This window comes from Ylistrum balloti, unplaced genomic scaffold, assembly GCF_031769215.1.
Source record: "Ylistrum balloti isolate Yb309-2 unplaced genomic scaffold, AGI_CSIRO_Ybal_v1 Utg370962, whole genome shotgun sequence".
NCBI lineage: Eukaryota > Metazoa > Mollusca > Bivalvia > Pectinida > Pectinidae > Ylistrum > Ylistrum balloti.
In genome coordinates, this window is record NW_026782541.1 from 234,360 (window position 1) to 245,963 (window position 11,604).

General features: G+C 40.0%; 1 protein-coding gene across 1 annotated transcript in view; it reads left to right on the forward strand.

Moving 5' to 3' along the window:
• LOC132559734 (uncharacterized) overlaps positions 1–10,449 on the forward strand; it is a 108,762-nt gene extending 98,313 nt beyond the window's left edge. The window contains exons 31-32 of the mRNA XM_060224361.1: positions 649–7,882; positions 8,183–10,449. Coding sequence (XP_060080344.1) covers positions 649–7,882; positions 8,183–8,546 — 7,598 coding nt within the window. The 3' untranslated portion in view covers positions 8,547–10,449. The remainder of the gene's footprint in view (positions 1–648; positions 7,883–8,182) is intronic.
• Positions 10,450–11,604: the final 1,155 nt, after the last annotated feature.

The window sequence follows — 11,604 nt, forward strand, 5'->3', positions numbered from 1 at the left end:
TAACATTCACAAGTGCTGTAATTTTTGTAAGCTTTTTATCGTTTTGTGGATGTCTACAGTCATAAATTTAGAGTATCCACCAAATCAGTGAAAATCAATCCTCCACAGAAATTAATATCTTACAGTTTTGAAGTCACATGTTGCGTGATACCTAGCAGACCAATACTAAATTTGTTTATGCAGGGACTTTGCTTTAAAGGTACAAAACATGTATTAACCTATAGGGTGGGGAAATCTCTTTTGTGTACATAATAAACGTAATGCAATTACCCTAGAAATACACTATAGAAAATTATTAAATTGTTCAAGTGTTTGTTGTATGAATATCCTATACACATAATGTGTGCTTACATTCTTTTCCCGTAAGGGCTCCGGTAATTCATCTAGACAGAAGGTATTATTTAACAGGTCTGTTTCACACGTCATTGTAGTGCTCATTAATATTTTGTTGACTGGGATCTCAATCAGAGTCACTCTTACGGATGTTCAATTTTATGCTATGCACAGGGCTTTGTGGAATTACGTTTGTGGAAAAAAGACAAATATGTTCTTGTTTATGCCTCCATTCTGGACTTGTTCTTTGGAATAACTTTTAGATATTACATATGATAAAAGAATGAATAACAGAATGCTTTTATTTACTTACAGGGAATGTGTCTAGGCCGTCATCCCGACCTGATTCGGCTTCCAAACGGCGACGTAGGATTATTAAATCAAAGTCCGAACGTCGTTCAAATTTGAAAGCTCCAAGCTCTGAGGACTATGTCAACTCTGAGAGCGACAATGTTTGCTCAGATGATTCTGTTCTAGCCAGTGAGTCCAGGGATGTGAAGTCGGTTAGTTTAGATGAGTGTGACCATTCAGTGACATACAGTGACTTTGCCGAACAGTTGGCATTTGCTTTAGGTGAACAAAGGGAGAGTACAAATGTACATGACAATGTTAGTTACACCTGTGATTATGAGAAGAACAATGAGGACTCATGTGATAAAAGATCTAATCTAAATCGTGACCAAACTAAAAGTGAATTCAATATGGATGGTCACTACCTGAATGGCATTACAAACCAGGAGGATGACAATAGTAGAGGTGCTATCCCAAAGAAGAAAAGTAAGCATGCCAAACGAAGGTCAAGCAGTGGGTCTAGCACTAGTGATACTGACTTGAGACCTTCATCAAGAGCACCATCAGAAACACGTGATATGGAACAACAGACAGATGTCAGTTGGTTGGAATTCCCAGAAATTTCTACATCGAGAAGAAAATCGCCAGTGCTCAACATCTCTCCTCTGAGCGTGTGGAACTCTGGAGATAGACGGATGAAGGCTTCTAATGGGCCTCATGGGTCGGGCGGTTTAAATGTCACGATGGATAGTAGGCACATCAAAAAGTCCAAGAAAACAAAACCGGTCAAATTAGAGTTCACTTCACCTGATGTTTGGTCAGCAGGTACTTGGGTAGAGGATTATGCAGCCAGCGGAAAACTGGATGCAGACTTCTCATCTGATTCTGATGATGATCATGCATATGTTATGGAAACTGAAGTGTTCTCACCACAGTCACCAACTGCCTGTGATAAATTCTTTGATGATGGAGATTCATCTGACACAAAAGAAGATTCAAATTCTGTGAAATATTACGTGACAATAAATGAAGAAAATACTAACATTAGTTACAATGTGGATAGAACTGAACATAAAACCTACTCATTGAGAAGTCAGATTCAACCAAATGAACAAATGATGAGTATTCCTGAAAGCATCCATGTAAATCTAACCTCAACAGATTCACATACATCAGAAAGTCGCCATACTTCCTCTACTCTACAACGTGTATATCTCAGTAACTCTGACAGTGCTTCTTCTCCGGAACAAAACGTTGTTGTTTCTGAAAGAACATTTCGCTCAGTACATGAAGCATCTAGAGATGAAGATGATGTCATAGATAGACATTTCGAAGACGAAAATACAGCCTCTTATTTAGATCTCTGTCCAGGAACGAGTACACCCCATGTTACTTTGGGAACAGGAGATATAAATAAGAATGGTGTTCTGTCTCCTCGTGAGTCTGACACTACCTCTGACTATGGAACAATGATAATGGACAATCGGCGTGACTTTATGTCTTTTACTCTTGACTCGGGAGATGAGGAGGGTTCTCTGGCTAGTGGGTACAAATCTCACACAGATAATCAGGATAGCAGTCCTCTGGACAGTGAAGTATTCGCTCTCCCTAATGGCGAGTCAAATTTATTGTTAGCTGAAGTGGGTCATGTGGCTAAGATGAATATGGAAGATGTGGGTTCTATCTCGCAAGATGGGCAACAGTTGTGTTCATCTGAGCAGATCTCCAGACGGAATGTCATAGCAGGAGCTCATCAAATCCCTTGTGAGCCAGAATTACTTTCAAATGTCATATCTAGTGATCAGATTGATGATGTGTCAGATGATTCAGATTTAGAGGGCAATGAGTTTGTTCAAGCTGAAAGTGTTCCTCATACAACAAAGGTTGCTCAACAAGTTTTAGGTGCTATTGCGCGAATGTCGGCCTTGTATCAAAAGAATGGGGAAGACAACGATGACTTGTCAGTGTCCTTAGACCGGCTTCAAGGACCAGACAGTGTTAGTTCAGACTCCTCAATTTACAAAACACCTCAACAATCACCACGAGACCATGAGGAAGAGGATACTACTGCAATTGAAAATGTGGAAATTCCAGATCGCCCCCGGTCTCCCCAGATTTCTACATGTAGGAAATATGAGGAAACACAAAATTCACTACCAAAGTCCCCATCCACAGCAGAACAGATGACTGGCTCTGTCATGGCTGATCCTCAGTCTGTTCCCTTCATAAGGAGAATGACAGATGATGAGAGTAGTGTTAGGGAGGATCTGAAAAGGGAACTCCAGCAAAAGTTAGCTCGACTTCAAAAGCATGTGCGCAGTCTGAGTGATTCAGCAATTAGTTCTGACTACACAGATGGTGATTCTACTTCTGTATCGCCGCGGGGAAGCAGATTGTACGAATCTGACAAAACCTTAAGAGGAGGTCTCTTCATAGACCAGACTGAACCAAGGTATCCAGAGGACATTCAAGTCATGGTGACACAGGCAAGAACCCAGTTTGATCCTTCAGCTTCTGGACAACCTTTCTCTTCTACCGTACATAAACTGTTAGATATCGATAACAAAACACCCAAAAAATCACCTCTGAAAGATTCTGGAAATGTGTTTGATGACTCGGACTATGGAGAACAGGTAGAAGAATCAATTATTCCAGCAAGAGTTGTCAAAAAGGAGTCGGCTGTTTTTGTTCCTGTAGACAATGAAGATATTAATATCAGTGCCGTTGCCAACTCTAGGTCACTTTCGCCTGGCGAGCTTGTGTTAAATGTTTCAGGCTCATCGGAAGACATTTTTGAAAGTGTTGGATCTGGTTCTTCAGACCTAGAGGAGGTGTATAAGATTAATGCTGATGCGGCTTCATCTGATCAATTAGACAATAGCATTGTTCCCAGGTCACTACCTGACATGCAAAGGTCAGTTAAAAAAGAGAAATCACCCTCCATGTCAGACATTTCCACACCTCGTTGTGACAGAGATCTTAAGCGGTCTATGTCAGAAGCCAACGTTGATGACTATGATGAAATAACATCTTCAGAGAGTTCCAATGACAGTATCGTGTTTGTATTCATGGGTCAGTCACACACTACGGAAAGCATGGAAAAGCTTCAAAAGGAGTACAATCCACTCTCGTTTGAAAGCGATTCGGAACCGATATGTAAACTCTCAAGAGTAGGAGAATCCACTTCTCAGCTCAAATCTGAAGACATGATGAATGAAGAACATGCATTTGATAATGACCATGTAAAACTTGGAGACAGTGACTTGCTGCGTGAAAATGAAATTATATTGAAATCCAAAGAGGATCTGAATCTTGCAAATATGAGCCCAGATCATACCGGTGAATGTCATTATAAGAATTATGGTGATGATGATGATGATGATGACAATGAGCCTCTAAGACACAAATTTGGAATTGACGAATCTGTCCTCCCTATCCCTGTTAGATCTGTGTCATCCGACAACATTCCAAAACAGACTCTGTCTAATCTGATTGTCCATCGATCACGTTCAACAGACCTTCTAGAGGTAAACCCAAAGGAAAACCCAAATGATCCGAGTAACAACGAAGGCATATTTCCTCCCACTGTTGGCTCCGACTTTTGGGACAATGTTCATGGATACGACGGCAATGTAATTGTTATCGAGGAATATTACTCTGACGACAGTGACACAAAAAACAATGGCGGTGACATTAATCTAAACAATTCAAAAGATCGGTTTATTGACGAGGAACAAATGACAGCAGAGGAGATTACTTACTCTGAACTCTCTTCAACACATCCGTTCATTGGACGAGAAAATGCTTCCGAAACTATTGACTACAGTGGTAATTTAAACAATGTTGAAATGCTTGACCAGAACGAAAAGTCCAGTAGTGACTTCAGCTCCTTCCCTATCCTCAATACGTCAGGTCAGATTGTATCAGACGACATACAAGTATGTTTGACAGACACTGGCACTCAAACAGATATTGTGGAGAATACTAACGAAAATAATCAACAGGATTCACAGGTGTTGCCAGCACTGCCCTATCGAGCACAAAGCATGGGGGATATCAACCATGTTGATAGTTCCATTACTCTTTCACTTCCAGAAGGCACAGAAAACTGGGAGAACCTATCCCATATGGTAATTGAATCGACAGCTTTGGTTAACAACATAAACCAGAAGATTCAAGGTGTTCATACAATTTCTGGTTCTTCTAGTGAAATGCTGGCTTCTCCCTTCCCGACATCCAGATCCCATTCCGACCATTCGTCATCTACCTCCCACAAAGAGGCACAGGACGATTCCACTCAAACAACTGGGTCATTGACTGCTGTCCATAACCTAGGGATACAAACCGAGGAAGAATGGATGTTATTTGATAGAGAAGATATGCCTGACAATAGTAATGATTCTACACAGACGGACACAGAAATCACAAGACCAAGGGAACTGTCAGAAACTGAAACAACAGATATTATTCTACTTCCGGCAGAGCTTTCTGCTGACTTTGACATAGTTTTCCCACCTGAATCGTCAAGGGAGATGTCGTGTCAGACGTCACCTGACACCACTGTGGACACCATGGATTCGTCTATGCAAACTGATGAGTTTGAGAAAGTACTAAGTAGACTTCGCCTCGCACTGAAGAACAGTGATGGCGAACCAGAAGAGATGGAAGAAGAAATCAAACCATCTGTTGTTGGTGGGGTCAATGCACAGAAAAAGCTAAAATTATCATCCGGGCATGCAACATCTCGTGTTCAAGACCAAACTGTCATTGAGTGCAATGAAGAGGCGCATCATCTGCGAAAAAATACCTCAATGAAGGAACAGACTCAAACTGTCATGATTGAGAGGGAGAGTGTCATAGAAACAGAGGCTAATATTCCTGACATGGATGTGACTAATGCTGAAATGGAGGCTCTGAAAGCTGAGCATATGAAGATGATGGAATCTCTCAAGAAAGCAGCTAAAGGAAGGAAGATTAGGACACATGAATTGAAAGTAAGACTGGAAAAACAAACAAAGCTGGAACAGGATCATAACAGCGAATATAATTCAAGAATATCTTCCCATGATCAACACATATCTGATTTGGATACCAAGTGTGATGAGTCGTGGCATGACACACATCTTTCTTCCGACATCAAATTCAAAAGTTTTACTCCAAAGAGTGATAAAACAATGGAACTAGAACAAAGTTCTACTAAGGAGGAAAGAGATGAAACTGGTGACCTAGACTCGATTGTTAAAGATAGTCATCAGTACTTGGGTAGCAATGAAAACTTGGATAACATTGATGACATCTTGTCTGATAATACTCAGGAAATGAGCAAATCAAGAACACCTGCCGAGGCTAGATCACCTAGAGTTCGAAAAGGGAGAAAGCACAAGGAGGTCTCAATTGTGCCCGACTCTCCTGCTGAGGTTATTGAGGATATTGTATTGCCTGCTCGAAAATCAGATCAGCAAACATCATTACTGTCTTTAGAAGCAGAGGCAGATTCTCATAGAAATTCTGAGGTGTCCCGACTAGATTCTTTAAGTAGTTTAACATCAGAAGGAACGCTGCTTGGTGAAGAGGTTTCTCAGTATCTCAATGATAAAGACAACAGTTGTTCATGGAATACAACCAAAGACAACCGGTCTGGAGCTAAAAATAGAACACTAATTACACGGGGTAGTGCGACCAGTGAACCTATTGATGATGCATTGAGCGACAGAGAGGGGTCGCCACTACTCCAGACTCCTCCAAACTCACCCACTGCGTTGGGCAGCAGCGAATTGAAAACCTCACAATACCAAAATCCACAAGCATACCTCAGATCACCTGAAGTTCAGCCTAACTATCTGGCTGCACTTCGAAAACAGCCTCCTGTTACAAGATCCACAGACACAAATGGGAAGATCAGTACAGGTGTGGAAGTTTCTGTTGATAGTTCTGACGACTTTACTCAGACTGACATACAGGCACTAAAACTTGACTTAAGTGAATTCAGTGCCGATAGTAACAGAAATTCTGAGACACGGACAGCGCACATTAAAACAAATTCCGCAATAAAGTCAGAATTATCGAGGCTGCAAAAGGAAAGGGTGGAGATAATTGAACTGCTGTCTATGAATTATCTGCCTGCCAGCTTAACCGTGGAATTATTAGAGGCAAAACTTAACTACTGCATTGGGCAAACAGACACTCTGCTGAAAACCCTTGAGGAAACATGGGATGGAGCAGACTTTAATACAACAAATGTACACCATCTTCATCAGACTGATATTACCAGGGAATACGTGACTAATTATCGCCATGATCTTCAGAAATCCAAATGGGATATTCAGATATGTAAGGAGAAAATGAACAGAACGGTTAAACAGGGCACTGGACGTGGTAGAACAAGGACCAGAAATAAAGACATTGCAAGATGGAAACGCCTTGAGGAAATAGAAGCGTTTAAGGCTGAGAGATTCATGGAACAACAAAAATATGAAAGAGCAAGAAGTATTAGTCCTCTGAAGAAAGCTTCACCTTGTGAAAACGAGAGACATTCTCGTAGTGTTAGTCCGTCCTCACTTGAAACTTCTCCTCGATTGATGACACCCAAACAACATAGGGAACACCTTGTAGATTTGAGACGAGCTCTTGTGGAAGTGACTGAACGAGATGAAAATGCATACAGAGCAAGCCGGTCATGTTCGCCACAGTTAAGTCATTATGATGAAACAGAAAGAATATATAGTCCCCGGAGTTCTTCATATAATTGTACACCTCAAACTTCGCCTGTGCACCATCGTTACTCGTCACATGCTAGCCCGGAACAGCATTACATACAACGCACATCAGTGTCACCAAGATCATCCCCATTGCGTCATGCTTCACCTCGTCATTCTCCTGAGCATCAGCCTTACAGGATGGAGTATGGCAGTACTAGTAGTCTGTCGGTGCCAGAGCAGCATGTTCTGAATATATCAGTGAGAAGTTACTCCCATAGTCCATCAAGGACGTATACACCGCCCAGGTCTGACGACTACTCTGAAACGTATCTGACACCTCGTGTCGCCAGCTCTTCACCACACCGGACTTTAGCAAGGCCCCGCCGAACCCGTTCTGATCATGATGATATTCCTGATCGGGAATCACGGGGTAATGACCAGCTGTATGCCTTACAAGAGACACGGGATCTGTTTAGAGACATGCAGGAAGCCAGGATGCAAAACCAGCAAGAAATATCTCGGGCACAAAACACTCTTCTACACAGCACCAGAAATTACAGGTAGGTTATATGAATTAAATGTATAATTAAATCAGTGTGTTCTCATTTCATTTCTTTTTGTATTTGCATATGATGCATACCATTCTGGATACTAAAAAGTTCCTTATTGAGGTGTTTTTATTTTTTCATTTTATTTGATTGGACTTTAATACCACCCTAGCCCAATAGAAATACAGTTCAGTTTATCAGTGATTGTTTACACAATTGTATTTTATTTTCTAAAATGAAAATCAATGGTTGCAAACATCTTCCAGATTATTTGCTTGGTGTTATAATTACATATGTAATCTTGTTATTTAGTGGCATGAGATCAAGGACAGGCTCCAACGCTAGCTCTCGTCGTTCATATAGCTCCTATAGAGACTATGCTCGTGATCTGATCGAGGGCAGCCAGCGCTCCATACACGGTGTTGTTAGTGGAAGTTATGAACTGTATGACGATAACCCACGCCACACTAGAGACACTGGAGTTACCTCCCCTCCAGCGTCCATTGTTTCCGACCTGGAATCGTTACCGGACTCCATTCTTAGTGAACAGTATATGAACAATACTACACCGTCCTTCTATAACACTGATCCATCCTTCTTGAGAAGCAGACCAATTAATTCAGCGGATATAAAGTCACGACTTCGGAGACAGCGTAAAGTGCCCTCCACATCATAGATACCCCTACCCAGTTGTGGTACCTCGTACTGAAATTTGTAATAATGGAAAGTGATGTTTATTATTCTGGAGAAAGTATATGGCTGTTATATTCTTCAGTGATGATCAACAAACATACACTCATCATGTTTTATCTCAGGAAATGATTCCTTGTCATATAAAATCGGACAATAATGACCTGTCGTGTTGGTTTCTGATGACCATATGTTATATACGGGCAGCTTCTTACTATAGAACATGAATTTACTATGAACTAGCTGACTGTGAGTAAAACGTTATCTTAACTGATATGCATGTAATTCATTTTCATTTGCCCAACAGGATTTTTTCTACGTAAACATCAACACGACATGTCATTTTAGTTCGACGTTAGTCTTAAATGAGTGTTAGACACATACACGTTGAAATATTTTAGTGATTGGCGATGCATTTCATTTGTAAATGACTGTGATATTATTGGTGCCAAAGTTGAATGTTATGGGTTTGAGAATGAGCGAGAGATTGTTGTTGGCTTATTTCATGAAAGATCTTCATTTTTGTATATTTTATTTCTAATCTGATAACTATAGTAGCTACTGGATGTCAATGATAAATGTGGATCAGGAAATTTTTACATACCCGTCATGTGTTACTAGAAGTTACACAGTCACACAAATCATGTGATAAAATATGTAGGGAGATTTGAGAACAGTTGAAGCTGCTGGGTTTGTGTGAGAGAAATCTAGATTTATCTATGTGATGCATGAGTAGACATGTTTTTAATTGGATTTTGTTACTGCAAACCGCTTAGTAGACATCCATTTCAAGATGAAATGATTTTATCGTCTGGATATTGGACCTTTTTCATGTTTTCTTAAATTTATACTTTTGTTCTCATTGATATTTGTTTTGATTTCTGGTTTAAAGAATTTACGACAGTGATAATTCGGATAGATTAATCCAATGAATTAATGGCCGTATTGAACATTTAATGATTCCGTCCATATTTAAAATGAGTTATTAAGTTAGTCTAATGTCATTTATCGTTTTGTGTTACTTACTTAATAAAGTCAACAGAATCTGTCAGATATACGATAAAATTATCTGGATTACTCCTAGTCAGTAATGATTGTGATTTCCTGTGACGAGACCATCCAAGGGAGGCAACTCTTTGTCAACTCGCACAGTTATATTAGAAGTTCTTCAAAATGATTATATAGTTATATTGAGGTGTATCGGTACCCACATCTTGTTTTTGATGTAGACTGGCTAGAATGATGACCATCACCTGGTATAGCCCCTCCGTTACAAGTAGGGCTGTTGCTTGGTAGGAAACAGATAGTTTAGGAATGACTCGGTCCATGCTGTTATTCACAGTCAATGAATTATATTTTCTGTATTTTTGGCTTATTGTTCACACTTATGTTATAAACATGCCAATGAGCATAAGGTAGCTTTATTGAAACAAAAAGATGTTGAAAAGATGCATCAATTATTTCCATTTATTTTTTTACAAAAATATGAATAATCTCAATGGGAGGATAGCTGACAATGTTACTCTATGAATTATGTTTGTCATACCATGATGCCTATTTACAAAATTATTTGATAATGTTATAGCAACTCTGTCTAATGCACTGTGGTCTTCTCCATCCAGAATAAGAGGCGTTGCTAGGCAGCATAGTTTGGTGCCTTTATTTTTGTCAGTATTTATGACTATTATTATTGTATTTTTGTTTGATTAGGTCATTTGTTCCGTGTTTTTGGAGTATATTTTATACAGCTAACAGAATTATTATAAGGCATTTGAGTACATTGTAGATGTATATATAAGAGTTATGATATTTATACGATATTTTTGTACTGCGTTGTTCACAGTGTAACAAATATCACCACATTTATACATCCAACCATCTACACATCAAACAACAATAAAAAAATTAAATATTATGAATTTTGAAATTCAAACGTTATCTTTTTTGTCTTCCAGTGACCACATCTTGACACAATACCAGACGTCTTACCATTTTGTCTCACACTGACCAGTTCCTGACACAATACCAGGTGTCATACCATTTTGTCTCACACTGACCACATCCTGACACAATACCAGATGTCTTACCATTTTGTCTCACACTGACCACATCCTGACACAATACCAGATGTCAAACCATTTTGTCTCACACTGACCAGTACCTGACACAATACCAGATGTCATACCATTTTGTCTCACACTGACCAGTACCTGACACAATACCAGATGTCATACCATTTTGTCCCACACTGACCACATCCTGACACAATACCAGGTGTCTTACCATTTTGTCCCACACTGACCACATCCTGACACAATACCAGGTGTCTTACCATTTTGTCCTACACTGACCAGTTCCTGACACAATACCAGACGTCTTACCATTTTGTCTCACACTGACCAGTACCTGACACAATACCAGATGTCATACCATTTTGTCCCACACTGACCACATCCTGACACAATACCAGATGTCATACCATTTTGTCCCACACTGACCACATCCTGACACAATACCATAAGTCTTACCATTTTGTCAGACACTGACCAGTTCCTGACACAATACCAGACGTCTTACCATTTTGTCTCACACTGACCAGTACCTGACACAATACCAGATGTCATACCATTTTGTCTCACACTGACCAGTTCCTGACACAATACTGACCAGTACCTGACACAATACCAGATGTCTTACCATTTTGTCTCACACTGACCACATCCTGACACAATACCATATGTCTTACCATTTTGTCCTACACTGACCAGTTCCTGACACAATACTGACCAGTACCTGACACAATACCAGATGTCTTACCATTTTGTCTCACACTGACCACATCCTGACACAATACCATATGTCTTACCATTTTGTCCTACACTGACCAGTTCCTGACACAATACCAGATGTCTTACCATTTTGTCTCACACTGACCACATCCTGACACAATACCATATGTCTTACCAATTTGTCTCACACTGACCAGTACCTGACACAATACAAGGTGTCTTACCATTTTGTGTCACACTGACCAGTACCTGACA